Source organism: Bradysia coprophila (genome assembly GCF_014529535.1).
Source record: "Bradysia coprophila strain Holo2 chromosome IV unlocalized genomic scaffold, BU_Bcop_v1 contig_81, whole genome shotgun sequence".
Taxonomy (NCBI): Eukaryota; Metazoa; Arthropoda; class Insecta; order Diptera; family Sciaridae; genus Bradysia; species Bradysia coprophila.
Window position 1 is genome coordinate 2,055,130 of NW_023503375.1, and position 15,719 is coordinate 2,070,848.

The 15,719-nt window shown below is 34.9% G+C and overlaps 2 protein-coding genes across 4 annotated transcripts in view; one reads left to right on the plus strand and one right to left on the minus strand.

Moving 5' to 3' along the window:
- Nucleotides 1-15,719, minus strand: part of LOC119072373 (protein Fe65 homolog) — a 77,697-nt gene that overhangs the window by 55,339 nt on the left and 6,639 nt on the right. The window lies entirely within an intron of this gene.
- LOC119072131 (TNF receptor-associated factor 5-like) lies at nucleotides 5,156-6,308 on the plus strand. Its single transcript, XM_037177272.1, has 2 exons — nucleotides 5,156-5,482; nucleotides 5,533-6,308. The coding sequence occupies exons 1-2, from the start codon at nucleotides 5,230-5,232 to the stop codon at nucleotides 6,306-6,308; spliced, it is 1,029 nt and encodes a 342-aa protein (XP_037033167.1). The 5' UTR covers nucleotides 5,156-5,229.

Sequence of the window (15,719 nt, forward strand, 5' to 3'; positions counted from 1 at the left end):
GGGAAAATTACCTTTGTAACAATTTTTTTTACATCCAAATGAGCTGAAATACTTTGATTTGTAATTATAGTTAACCCCAATCCTCCTTATTCTGATCCTGCTTAACGGTTTCAGTCGTCATTCCGTGAACAGGACTACTCAATGATCTATAAATCTAGTCTTTTGACCTGTACTCCAAAAACACCTTAATTGAACAAGTTTGGTTTAAAATGGTGAGATCTCAGGCTATGAGATATAGCAGGAATTGATGAGTTAGACAGGGCCAGAAACCTTTCCGATGGTGAAAAAATCGATGAAAATTGACAAAGTAAAAATGTTAAAATACTGATTGGTGCATATAGTTCTTCACCATTCATTTAATTTTTAGTCAAACTTCCATACATTTTCTTTAAAAAAGTATCTGTCTCTGGCATATGGATACTCAAAAAAACGTTTTTTAAGATTTTTCGAAAAAAATTGAAAAACTTACTCCCCATTTTTTGATGTGTTAATTGGGATGTGTCAGCCTTTATTTTAAGCCAATAAAATAAAGGAAGAGACTATTGGCACCGGGTGCCAATAGTCTCTTTATAATACTGTTGCTAATGGCACCGGGTGCCAATAGTCTCTTTATCATACTAATGCTAATCGCACCCGGTGCCATTAGCCACAGTATTATAAAGAGACTATTGGCACCCGGTGCCATTAGCCACAGTATTATAAAAAGACTATTGGCACCCGGAAAAATTAAAATTTGAATAAAAAATCCGGACATTTTGAAAATTAAACTTGTTTTGTGCACAATTCTAGGGAATTCATATTTTTACAAAATGTAAGGTAAAGGCTGATTGTTCGATCCTGAGGAACTCATCGTTTTACAAAATGTAACGTAAAGGTAGTTTGTTCGATCTTAGGGAACTTGTCCTTTTACGAAATTTAACGTAAAGGCGGATTGTTCGATCCTAAGGAATTAATCCTTTTACGAAATGTAACGTAAAGACGGGTTGTTCGATACTAGGGAATTAATCCCTTAACGAAATATAACGCAAATGCGTTTTGTAGAATACTAGGGAATTCATCTTTCTACGAAATTTAACGTAAAGGCGGTTTGTTCAATCCTGAGGAATTATTACTTTACGAAATTTAACGTAAAGGTAGTTTCATCGATCTTAGGGAATTCATCGTATTGAGATATGTAATGTGAAGGCGGATTGTTCGATACCTTTACGTTACATTTCGTAAAAGGATGAATTCCTCAGGATCGAACGATCCGCCTTTACGTTAAATTTCGTAAAAAAACGAATTCCCTAAGATCGAACAAACTACCCCTACGTTACAATTCGTAAAAGGATTTATTCCTTAGGATCGAACGATCCGGCTTTACGTTAAATTTCGTAAAAGGATTTATTCCTTAGGATCGAACGATCCGCCTTTACGTTAAATTTCGTAAAAGGACGAATTCCCTAAGATCGAACAAACTACCCCTACGTTACATTTTTAAAACGATGGATTCCCTAGTATTGTGTAAAGTTTAGTTTTCAAAATATTCGGATTTTTTATTTAGATTTAAATTTTTCCGGGTGCCAATAGACTCTTTATAATACTGTGGCTAATGGCACCAGGTGCCAATAGTCTCTTTATAATACTATGGCTAATGGCACCGGGTGCGATTAGCATTAGTATAATAAAGAGACTATTGGCACCTGGTGCCATTAGCCACAGTATAATAAAGAGACTATTGGCACCAGGTGCCATCAGCCACAGTATTATAAAGAGACTATTGGTACCCGGTGCCAATAGCGTATTCGTAAAATGAAAAATCGGTTAGTGCTTATTGCCAAAACACTACATGTGTACTTTGATGTCTCACCCTGATTCACAGTTATAGCCTCCCTGGGAGGTAAGGGAAAACCCGATTTTCTTACAAATAATAATATTTTGTTTCGTCTCGTCAATACACGCACTAAACCAGAACCCTTTGCCGAATCAGTAAGAGCTGAATTTCACCAGCTGATCAACAAACACATTCTACTTCTATAATATACAATCTAAACTCCAAACTTCTTTTCGACAAACACGCCGACTGTTTTGAGACCAAACATAAATAACAATTATGAGCTTTACGTTGCTTAAATCTATTTTGTGTGTCCACCTAACTTTCTAGCGTAAAAACGCTTCCACGACCCGACGGGAAGTGCTCCAAAACAGCAATAGAAGTATGTAGTCAAGTTTCGACATATTCATTTTAACTCACAGTGAATGTTGTTTCGTGTTGTTTTGATTTCTTTTGCGATACATCAAACAAAAGACATTGTCAAGACGAATTCGAATACAGTTTGTCGATAAGTAGATACTGTTTTGCACTAGTTTTTCAAGCATATCTCTGGATGTTTTAACACAAGAATTGTGTGCGATATGTGAAATAAAAGGTATTGATAAGACGAAACAAAATATTTAATTTTTAATAAGATCGAGACAACATTAGCTATTGGTGAGAAAGCAAGAAAAACTACAAAAGATATTTTTATTAGAAACGTCCATCAATTCTCCACGAACGCAAAATTAGGCGCAAAATCGCCCGGGTAGCTTAATTCCAGTGTAAATTTTTTTGAAAAAGTTAATATTTTGAAATTTTTTAAATTTTCCAAGGGTCACCCAAGTCGGAGAGGTTCTTTTTTTTAAGTTCTTTTACGAAATTATTACCTCGAAATTCCCTATCGATGGCACCATAAAGTCCAAAAGCAAAAATTTTGGCACGGATTAATGTGAATCGCGAAATATTTGGCTTTTAAAAAAGTATTTTTACACTTGCAAATACTTAAAAGCTTCTAGAAACAATTAGTCATTTGTTATCGAAAAAGACGACAAAAATTAGATAAGAACGCTTCCAAGTGGTATTAAAATAGTAAATCAAATGTTGAAACAAATGAAATTGAAGATTTTGGTATTCAACACAAGGCGATACTTGAAATTAAATAAAGTAAAAGATCTGATAATACACTTGCTGTTTATATTGTAAACAAAAAGGATATTTGGTGTTCAGTACATACCGTAGGTGGATGGACAACAGTAATTAAACAACTAGCAGTTCAGTTGTTCAGGTAATTTATTGTAGCCGTTATACTTGCCAAAGAGCAGCACCGAGCTGTCAATTGAAATAGTTCTTATCAGTGGAACAAATTATGCAACTGGTAGTTTAACGACCCGAGGCGAAGTCGAGGCGGGTAAACACTCAATAAATCATTTTCATCATTCGTCCCATGTGAGGTGTTTAAAAAAAAAAAAATTGAGGTAAAGTATCACAGCCACTCAAGCAAATTCAACCTCAGCTCAAGTTTTATGAGTTAACTATGTTGCTCTCATGCATATTGCCTTTCTGATCGGAATTTGCGGACGATACCTTAATGTTTACTTTACGGAGCTGGTGCGATAAAATTCATCGACAGGCAGTGGAACGTTCAAAAGACGAATGATGTACACACTTTCAAATTTAGCTACGTCAACTTCAACAGCATCGCGATGGTTCAGAATAAAATCAAAGCGCGTTTCCCGAACGTCGAAAATTTTGTGTTCCGCGAAACAAACATCACGAATCTCGGCCAGTTGAATGCATTGAGCGAACTTCAAGGCATTTCTTCGTTGATTCCCGAGTGAAATTCCGGTCTCATTGGGATCGTCAATTTAGGTCCCTCAACATTCTCGTTTTGATCTCAATTATTCTTTCGTCCAATTTCGGTCTCAATATTTTTTGGATAAGTTAAATTTGCTGTTCATTGCAGTTTGTGAGACTGTTTGAGATGGCTGAGTAGTCTGAATTTCGAATAATATGAAGAAAAAATAAATAACATTTCCAGAGACTGTGTGAGGAGTCCGAGGGGTGACTCACTTCCATTAAATCCATTAAATCCATTTAATCAAAAAAAAAAAAATAGTTTTACCGAAATAATTAGGCTACCCACCTAAAAAATTTGTAAACTAATTACGAAAATTAGATCTGCCCGATCTCCAGGGCGTTTAAGTACTCGTGAGGTATAGAAAAAAAAAATTGGTAAAAATGGTATTAAATTTATTTAATCCATTTAATCCATTTATTCCACTTTACACCAAAAACTTCCAAAAGTGGAATTTTACGCTTTCTAACGTTGTAGTATGAGTTGTAGTACGTCGTTCAATCAAAATCAATTTTTATTCCATTTAATCCATTAAATCCATTAAATGCATTTAATCCATTAAATGCATTTAATCCATTTAATCCATTAAATCCATTTAATACCATTTAATCTAGAAGTGAGTAACCCCTCGGAGATTGTATGTTATCAATATCTATACTACCTCATTGGGGCATTTAGTGACATGATCGCATTCGATACAAAAGCGAGAAAAGCATATATCATCGACCCAACAATCCGATACGAAATCAATGATCTAGATCAAGATTCAAAAATTGTTGAAGAGAAGCGTGTGATTTACGAAAAGTGTGTTCCGTTTTATAAGGAAAAATACAAAGACAATTATGATTATGACGACTGGACCGTGAAAGGATTATGGTTCGGTAGCAGAGGAACGTTTGGAAAGAGTGTTTTACAATTTTTCGACCATTTCAAACTTAACAAGTCAAAATTAAAGTCAATAACCGAAGAAATTTTAAGTAATACGATTCATATAATCCATAACCACATTTATAATTAATTTAAAGAACCAAAAATCTAAATTCGACTTATTGTTAGCAATTCTAATATCTTTATGACCGATCGATATGCTGTGTATGTAAGCAACCTACCTTAAGTGGGCAGCAGATTTATTGTTTCAATAAATATTCTTCTTCATAAACGGCGAAGATGTTACAACAGAGGAAATTGAAGAAGCTCTTGTCGAATGTGCAGGGCTTTCCGACTCGAGACTGTGGTCACTACCGGACTCTTAATTGGAACCACTACTGGACGAATTTTTTTTGAACGTTTGAACATTCACTGGTTTTTAAGGGTTTTGTGGAATGTAAACATAGAATGTATACAATATTGTGAATCATTGACCGTGTATTATTGCAATTTAACACATACATGTAGCTATATCAAAGCAGCAAAATATCTGCTTCATCTTGAACTTTAAAAAATTATCTAATCATTCCGTCTCGAGAAGTGAAGAATAGTTTATCAATTCTACTGCGTCTTCCATTTGAATTAAACGTGATTGCTGGTTCATTCTCTTTCGTTTTGAATCTAAGAACAGAGCAGTTTTTTTCCTAACCAAATGGGATACGAAGTAACGCGTTTCATTCATAAAGTTGATGACGAATTTCGTTGCGCAATTTGCTTGGACATCTTTCAAGATCCTGTGCAAACGGAGTGTGAACATGCATTTTGTCGGGAATGCATAACGAAATCGTTAGCCATCAACAATTGCTGTCCAGTCGATCGACGTCGAATAAGATCGAATGAGTTGAACGCGCCGCCAAGAATTTGGTTGAATTTTTTGAACAAATTGGAGATGAAATGCGATTTCCGTAAGTAAATTTATGTCGTAGCCATTGACCTTACATCGTTTCTTTTAAAGGATCGAAAGGTTGCAAAGACATTGTGAAATTGGAGAATTTTCAACAACATTTGAACAACTGCCAATACGACCCTGATATTATTGTGTGTGATAAAGGCTGTAAGCTTCAGATCACTCGTCGTGAATATGACCACAACAATTGTTTGCAACATTCATTGAACCGAGTGAGACGTTTAGAAGAGCAAATTAACAAGTTGAACATCGACAAAACGAAAAATTCGTCAGCTACTGCACTGGTGGTGAATACACCATCAAACGAACCAATGTGGAAGAGAAAGGTCAATATGTTCATTACTATGGATCAATCGAATTACATTTTGAAAGCCCACGACGAGGCTTATAAAAATATCAGGCCTGTTGCTCAAGCCAATTATTCCCTGACACCAGCAAACTCTTCTTTTCATGTAAATTTTGACTCGCATGGTTTCATAGGACTGGCTTGTAAGGAATTTGAAACTTCAGGCGATTGGTTTCCTCAGTCACATGGATATATCTTTGCGCATATTTATAGGAATTGGGATAAAATTCGATTGTATCACAATACTACCAATAGTCCGCATGAAGACTTTGATAAGTATGAGTTAGATAATGGGCCCGTCAAATGTAGCATTACATTCCAGCACGATTTCGACGCTAGTCGGGATAATTTCGTTGAAGTGTGCTTCTCTATCAATAATGTAATTCATGCGCGGAAAATAATGAAAATGCCTCGTGACGGATTATTTCCAACAATTTATTTAAACAAAGGCAACACATGTACGTATTTTATGAATTAAAAAGTCAGAACTGGAGAAGACGTTTCATTTTACTTAGTTAGTTTTAGGGGGGCTGCTAGGAATCTCGCGCCGGAGAGATTCACAATGATACACAAATTGGCATATTTTGTAAAATGGAGAATGTCACTTTACGAGTGCCTAAGCACTTCGCAGTCGATGCCATAAATAACTCTTTCATTCTTCGGATTTATTTTCGCAACACATTTTCTATACGAAATTTTACTATTTTTACCTTGGGTGGCAATCGCCATAATTTAAAATGAACAGAGGAAAAGTCCTAGATTTTCGTGGCCAAGGATGTGGATAACAAGGACCGTTTAATTGACTGGATCCCAATTACAGCCTCAAGAACTAGAACGACAACGATCGATGTTTGATGCAACAAGAGAAACGTTTAGTTACCTCTTTCTGATGGGTTTTTGATAACTTCAAAAACAACCACTGAGTTCACTGAGTACGCAGGATCACATGTAACCAATTTTCTATCCCAATCGAATGCATATCTCAGGTCGACCATCAGTAGTTGATCTTTAACATCTTTCATTTGTGTAATGCTTTGGCTCGTCACATCGGCTGATACGTTCCGCTGATGATTGGCTGCATTGTCAATTGACAATTCCAACCCATCGGATGAAGAACACTCCACTCGAAACGAAGTTCCATTAAAAATAACACCATTTTTCCAGTGATATTTTCCTTACAGCGATATTGTGTAAAACATTATTTATGTTTCACGCTTGTACGATTCTCAACAACTGTGTGTTGCATGATATATAAATATGTGCGGCGAAACAGTACAATTTTGAAACATTCATATGTTACACGTTATAGTGTAACGGAGGTTGTAAAAGATTCTGGATGAAAACTGCTGTGCAATTTCCTCGAACAAAACAACTGAAATATTTACAGTCACATATTACAGCAATTCGGTGTCATAAGAGAAATGCGTTTTTCGTATTTTGTATCCAGCAGCAAGGCGAGAAAAATACGACGTTAAGGTTAATAAGAAAAATACTTTGCTACAATTTATTTGAGCATTGCATTAGAGAACTGTAATGTAGGATAGAGGAGCAACAAAGTGATTCGTTCTAAAGCCAACGATGAGGAATGAGGAGCTCCTTTTTCAAATTATACAGCTCTTACGTGAACAGCATAGCAGCACACAGTTTGTAATTTGAATACGTACGAAACATTCGACTTTTCGGACCAGAATGCCGACTTCTAAGGAAAAGTGAAGCTTGAGCACCTTGAGCACCATTATACTCGAAGTTTGATTGATACTGGGCACTTGTAATTTTACAGCAAAATCAATGAAAAGTGTCTCGTGGGCACCACTACTCACAAATACAAGTAGTCGGCGCATCGGACAATCTAGGTGGTGTAAAAAACTTCCGATGAGAGGCACATAGAAGGGCCAAGAATAATCAAAAGATCGTTAACGTAATCTGTCAAAAATTATAACCAGGCAAGCCCTACTTTACCCTTTATAAATTAACCTTCAACCCTTATATGAAAGGAATAATGCAGATTGTTCAGAAATTTTAATTGTGCCAAGTGTGAGAATTGCAAACAATTGTAACCGCTCATGCCGATGAAGTAATGACTTTTTAGAGTATCCGAGGCGTAGCCTCACACTAACACAATAAAACTAGGCGTTTCATTTTTATCCCGAGTTATGTAATGAATTTTACATGCTGAGGCCGTCGAAAGTAATGGTTTAAACAAGAATTTCTTATCTAATATGCATCAGTTGTCGAATGAACACATTTATATGTCTGCTGAACATTCTCTGCTACACAGTTGTTATAGTCTCTACTTTTATATCTGTCAAGCTTAGGGCAGCTTAACGCAGCTGGAAAATTCATCCGACAGAGCGACATACATTTTCAATGTACTCTGTAAAAATGTGTCCCTAAGAAACTCATCTTTCGTGGACTTTTCCTTAAGTTTTGCAGACTATCGATTTTCCATTAAAATTATTAGAGTGATACCTACGAAGCGTTTTTCAACCAACAAATCCCATTTTTATGAACGAAATTGCACAAGTGACTAAAGCGACAGAGAATTACCTATCCAAAACACTGTCTTACTCTCTTTAGATTAATTTGACTTTGATATAAAATAGCGTAACAACCTGTACCCAGTGCAATACCAACTGATTATAATCGTAACAAGATTCGTATTTTCCATTTCTGGATCAAAACCGAATTCCATTTACCATCGAGATAAATTTTGAGATATTGATTGAATTTTTCCTTTGTAATGATGTAATAATGAAAGCAACATTTATACATCGGCGATAACACCAACAACACGACGCATACCCACAGGGGATTGTCTCTTTTTCGAGAGCGTAAAAAATGATAAGCTTTTGCGCGAAGCGAAACAATCAACGTGAAATAATATATCGAATCGATTGCTTGGAAAAACTTGGAATTCGGAATGAATAATTGTGAAAATAAAACATTTAATTAGAAACAATTAAGCTAAGATACCATCAAGTTTCCCTTGAGGATATAAAAGTTTTATTGTCCATTATTAAATAAGGGATTTATTTGTAATAAGTTGATGTGTGTTTAACACAAACGCTGCAGATGAATATTGTGTACATGTTATAGATTGCAAAACCCACCGGGCTATAAGTAAATACACTCCTTATATGTTCGTTCCAAGCACACACGCTTTGATGAATCAATGTAGAGTATGGACGTCGTTGTATACACATATGCGAATATTATAATAGACGTCGCCTTGTGCTACGAACGTAAGTTTGCTTAAAGTTCACAAAACAACAAATAAGGATAATCCCTACCCGAACACATCTAACTTAAACAACAAATCTACAGAGCTTTTACGGGGCACGTAGCATTCATTGTTAAGATTTTTATCAATCGAATAAAAGTTTGTTCAGTTTGTTGTTGTTTTCATTATTTATAATTATTTATGTATTGACCGTTGCATTCGTAAGTGGAACACAACCAGTAACTACAGTCCAGCAATTTTCATTTTAAATTTAGGTTAGCAGTAGAAATACCAATCTTGTTTCCTTGTCGGACACGTACGTGATCTTTTACTACAAAGTTCGAAACAGTCATTGGCTCAGATCATCATCTGATATCGACCTATTCGTTTAAAATAAGCCGTTGATATGGCTTGTGGTCTTTTATATAACAAGTTTCATGTGAAAACTAATGAAGTAAAAGATTTGTGTCTAACACTAGACTGCAGATTTTATACAAACGAAGTAACAGATTTGATTATTACAAATTACGAGTTAAGTTTTGAGAAGACATCGACTGGAAAATGGTAATAGATTGACCGAAACTAGTTGAATCGTTTACCCTACTTTCGAACCACATAGCCAAGCTAATGGCCTAGTCCCTAAAACTGTTTACCTGTACGTACCGAACACTCCGACTAATTTTATTACCAACAAAAAGACCTGGAGCGGTATTATGTCGCATCGCTATTTCAAACAAGATGTCGTTGCAATAACCCGGTGTCAGTATAATGTCAACAGAAAAATAATTAAATTTTCACTAGACGGATTTTAGTCAATGTCAGCAGTCAGCGTATAGCGCATGATCTCCGGACTCCGGAATAGTAATTAGTATTTCAATCGGCCGAATAGTTGCTACGCGATAAGAGTTTAGAAATCCGTTTGCTACTTCTCCGTGTCCTTTTTCCAAACTCTTACCGCGAAGCAGATACTGGACCGACTGAAATACTAATTGCTATTCCGGAGTCCGGAGATCATGCGCTATACGCTGACCTTATATTTTATATTCAATAATTCGCCGAAAAAAAAAATTAATTATTTTTCTGTTGACGTTATACCGACACCGGATTGGTGACACCAGTGACACAATTACCAGAGAACGTTGAAAATAAGTTAACTTTCCACCAGTTTTCAGCCATCTAAAAGACTTTATTTGTCTATAAGAAAATCGTTGTTAAAAGAGACATTACATGACGCTCACTGGCCTAAAAAACAAAATTCTAAATTCAGCCTGTCACCAATTCAAAGGGTTCTATTTTGTTACAAAACGCTTTCACTTTTCTTAATAAAAACATTCACAATCGCATCGATTTTGTATAACTTCAAATATTGGATTTCCCACTGAGAATATAAAACAGCACATCCCAGTAGCTATGCCAGTTAGTTTATAGTAAAAAACATGCTAAGCCACCATAAGAACGTTACAATGTATACCAATATATGCTTGATGGTAATATTTCGCATTCAGACCCATAATCCATTTGTCAAGTATTTTCTTCTCCCATCCTATTCCTATTCCACCTACATGCTACATGCATTTGTCTTTATATATTGTGTGCATGTACCATATAAAATGCTTTGCTTGGATGATAAGCACAATAACAGCGAATGAAATTCTTTAAATAAAATTTTAAAACGAACACTGAATTGTGTACACACACTTTTTACAAGAAATGAATGATATTTTAACGAGAGATAAGAGGGTTGCTACTGAAACATTCATGTTCATTAGTGTCATTCTTCCAGACACGGTGGCCTTTTGTTTTCGGTTCCATTTCCATTCCTCTTCCATACGCGAGAGAAAAGTGTTTGCGGGCATCATCCAACGAAGAATATATGAATTTAAAATAAAAATTAATAATGAAAAGCCTACACGCAGTGATTCAGATATTGTACTCAGACGGCACCTACTACCATAGTATATGGGGGTATGGAAACAACAGAACAGAATATTTCACAGACTTTTTCAAAGTTGGTAATTGGAAGACTATAATGTAAGGGAGAACGTACGAACAGAAAAATGAAATATGAAAATGTGGGATGTTATTCGCATGATATAATAGCTCTTATTATTGTTGGTGCTTTTCTTGTAAAAATGTGAACTAGTTCTGTGAAATACACAGTTCGAAATAGCGTTTCCATTATTTCTACAACTGAAGTCTGAGTTTTCAGATTGGTATTTGTTTAGCTTGGGGACATATTGCAAACAAACATTTTGTTGAATTTTCATTTTACAGAACGTTTGTGGAATTATTTCCTCTTTTCGAAAGCATATACTGCCATGTAACGATTATAATCTGATCTTTTGTTTCGAGTTATTCGTTTTAAAATTTTATTGTAAAAACATTGCAGCTTTACAATACGTTTTTGCTGTAGGAAAACACTGGTCAGAGCACGTCGCTTATTTTTAACATCGTTGTCGTTGACTAGTCGTTATGACTAAAATAATAATGATGGCATATTTACGTCGAAAAAGGATTTTTTTAAAACATGGCAGAGCAGCGCCGAACTAAAGCCCTTCTTTGGAAAACGTCTAAAGTACTTTTACTTTGAGTAAAATGACATTGCTCATCGGATTTCCTTTGAATGTCAGCGCCTTCTCAAAGTTTTGGGGATTTTTTTTACATTTATCCGTTCCTCACTTTAGGTCTGTCATCAACTTTCCAATTCCAATTTTTCGTCTCCAGCAGGTTGGTAACTTTATTTACCGAAATTTTCGGAGTATATTAATAAATTTTGGCAAATTTTCGCCAATTCAGTAAATAAACTTATCAATAATAGGTCCTGCTAGAGACGAAAAATTTGAATTATTTTTTAAACATGGTCGAGCAAAGTCCACAGTACCCATGTAATGAACTTCTTGGGAAAACGTCTAAAGGTAACCGTGAGTGAAATAGTATGTTGTGTTACAAGTATTGTAATGTTGATTTTTCCGCTCGTAAGGAAAACTTGGGTCGTGTGCTGAAAAAATCTCATTACAATACGTCTAACACATCATGCTTTGTGCCAACCGAGAATTGAAATAGACAAATGCACAAAAATTCAGAAATTTCATTGTAAACAATCACTCTTCGAATTTGATCGATCACGTTGCTTTGCATTTTTTTTAAACGAATGCTGTAATAACTCATACGAATTTCATTTCAACACTGGTTTGAGTGTTGTAATAAGCCATGAAAACGGGTGTTGTAATTTTGGACATTTCAATCTAGTTATCGATATTGAAATACGACTCTTTTCAGCACTCATTTTAGTGTTGTAAAGTGACTTATTTCAGCACCCATTTGATGTGATATTACAACACTCAATGCAGTGTTGATATGGAATTTGTATGAGTTGTTACAGCATTCGTTTGAGAAAATGCAAAGCAATGTGATCGATCAAATTTGAAGAGTGATTGTTTATAATGAAAATTATGATTTTTTGGGCATTTGTCTATTTCAATTCTCGGTTGGCACAAAGCATGATGTGTTTCACATATTGTAATGAGATTTTTTCAGCACACGACCCAATTTTCCTTACTCGCTCCGCTCGTAAGGAAAACTTGGGTCTAGTGCTGAAAAAATCAACATTACAATACTTGTAACACAACATACTATTTTTTAATCCGTACAGGAAGCTTATAGGATTTCTTTTGAATGTTAGCGGATTGCCTTCGCAAAGTTTTTGGGGATTTTCTGCAACTTTAGTAGGTTTTCTGGACAATTTTCAGATTTTCAACAAAGGACTTTTTACATTTATACGCCCCTGACTTTAAGTCTGTCATAGACTTCAAATCCAACTTTTCGTCTCTACCTGGGTCTATTGTTGGTAAATTTAATTACCGAATTTACTGAAATTTACCAAAATTTTCCGAAATTTCTTGTTGGTGAATGCAATTATTTGAGTACGTTTTTTTGCATTTACTGACCAGAAGCATGCAAAGCACTGTACGTACGAGGTTCCAAATTTTCATTTTGATGAGTGGAAATACAGTTCTCCCCTTCGGGTGGAACCTCGGACGAAATGTACTATTACCAACAAGATGCTCTGGTCTCTAGTTATGTAACTGACTACTTCATTTACTGTTTTCACAATGAAAGTACAAAGGTAGCCATTGAAACTGAAAATATTTTTCTTTTCAATTTGCTGTCGACTTGTACAGCATCAACATTTCTTTTTGTTCGTTAATTCAAGTCATCCAACTGATTACTTAAAATCAAATTAATTTTTTATATTTTCCTCGCACAATCACAGATGTACACTGTTCCCTATAAAAAAAAGGGTCTATGATGCCTCTTTGTCATTCAGACACAGTTCAAATGAGACGGCATCTGGATTCTAATTACGTTGCGAGAAGAATTTTAAATTCCATAGAGTGTGCATCTGTGGAGTAATGTTTTAATTAGAATTCATGTAGTTGGCAGTCGGTTTTATGAATGTTAAATTAGGGAAAAATGGGAATCTTTAGTTTTTTTTTTTTAAATAACTAAACAGACTCAGACAGAATACTATAGAGCCAGCGACCAGCTCAAGTGAATGGATTTTGATTAGAATATGAATATTGTTACCATTCATTACGAACGTAATGTCTCACATTCAAATTCATACAAAAAGAAACAACAGAAAGACGGACCTCTAACGAATATAGAGGAATGCTGTTTGGAAATTGTAATAGATTTTCGTATTTAATGTCAGCGCGCTATTTATTCGTGAACCAACTTCACAACTAAAACATTTCATGGAATGTTTTACCAGAGTGAAGTTATATCACTTGAAAATAGAACTCAAGGAATGAAGTATAGAAAAAAAAATTGTGGTCCCTCCACAGGCCAACCGAGGTTTCTTATAGGTGGTGTAGGGTGGTCTACTCCAATTTAAAAAAAATTATTTCAATTTTATGAGAATGTTAATGACATTTTGTGGTGGAAATATTTTTTTGAAAATTCCCTTTCGGTCTGTGAAAATTTACGATCGTAAATGCCCTACAATTCATTTCATGTGTGAAACGAATAATTGCACCACAAAAGCATTACCCTGGTTATAAAGAAGAAAAAAAAAGTTATTTTGATATCACGATTTCGAAAATAAAACGAAATTATGGCTGGATGGAAAAATAAATCTTTTTATTGCGAAAAAACTACTGCAATAACCGCAAACAAATCCAGCGCTTACCACATCGAGCCATTGACTTTGCTATTAACAATAATTACGCCCAAATAATGGGGAAAATCATAACCAAAAGCCGCAAATGGGAAATGGAATTTTCATCGTTCATCATATCAATTTACTGATACATAATGTAATAGTTCGCCTCGAGGCTCATCTTAATTAATATTTTCATATATGCAGATGGAATGTTTTGTAAAGTGCTTTGTGTGTTTGTGTGTGAAACCAGGATTCTTATTTGGCCCGAATCTAAAATTCTAATTTACAAAACAACCAACAAACGGCTTTACACAATACACTAAAAGTTTTGTTTCATTCCGTTTAATATTGAAACATTTTTTGTTATACACTTAATACGTATATATACATTATACACTTGTTCGGCTGTACAAAGTATTTCCCAGAGCTTTTTTTTGCATTTCCATTTTTATTTTTATCTTACCTGAATGTATTCCGAATTCTGTGTTTTTTTGTTCCTTCTTCATCCACATATATAAATTCATTTCATCGTTTATATACCACGTACCTTTATACAGAATTTATATTTTTTTTATACATGTTCAACAGAGGGCTATGTTCTGAACATGCGATAGTATTTTCTGTTATGTTATTCGGTGTATAAAAGAGACTTAAATAATGCATTGACTGACATCAAACTTTGTGTTCTTCCTTTGGCATAACATAACGTCTATTCCTCCCTCGATTCGACACGACCAGAGCGATTCCATAACCCATATGTAGCAGTTAGATCACACGTACTCGGATACACGTCGATATATATGTACAGAAAAAGCGTTGTGTAACGTTATATTTTTTGTGTTTGGATGCTATGGCTCCGTGTGTCCCAAAGGTTTTATGAAGGTTAATTCAAAAACGATATGTACTATGGGCTCTTCGTCATGATGTGTATGGGGTAGGTTTATCTTTTGGATTTTGTTTTTATTTGATTTGAGAGCATTTTTCTAGAAGTCGGGAAAGGCAAAAAAAAAAGAAGTTTTGCTGCTTAGTACATGTTTTATACTTCAGATGAAATGAAATAATAATAAAAATCTCATTGGATTTGGATGGTTTTGAATTTTTTTGAATGGAATTTTTCGTTTGGTGATTCTATAAATTTGATGAAATGATGAGTGCTTTGATATTATGGGTATTATGTCCTCAAGGTTGAAATGTATGAACAATTTTTTTTTATTATTTTAGACAGAATAGATGCTCTCCATTTCAACAGTCGGAGCCGTTTGGAATAAAAAAAATATTTTTATGATCGGGCAAAAAAAAATCAGTGACTGGGAAACGGAAGAGTATGTTGACTGAGTATCGTCTCGCAAAAAGTTTTTTCCCGGCAAAGTAATCTTTACGTTTCGAGACCAATTCCTGAGCAAACAATTCTTCTGTTCAAATTTTACACAGCAGAGCTGTAATTAAAGGATACAACATCCTGTACAATACAACACAATGTAATCTAATATATCCAATTATATTCG

Bases quoted from the DNA above. Each gene is read 5' to 3' on its own strand.
- LOC119072131 (XM_037177272.1), top strand. From the start codon at position 5,230: ATGGGATACGAAGTAACGCGTTTCATTCATAAAGTTGATGACGAATTT. The intron at 5,483-5,532 runs GTAAGTAAATTT...TTTCTTTTAAAG, and splicing joins GGAGATGAAATGCGATTTCC to GATCGAAAGGTTGCAAAGAC.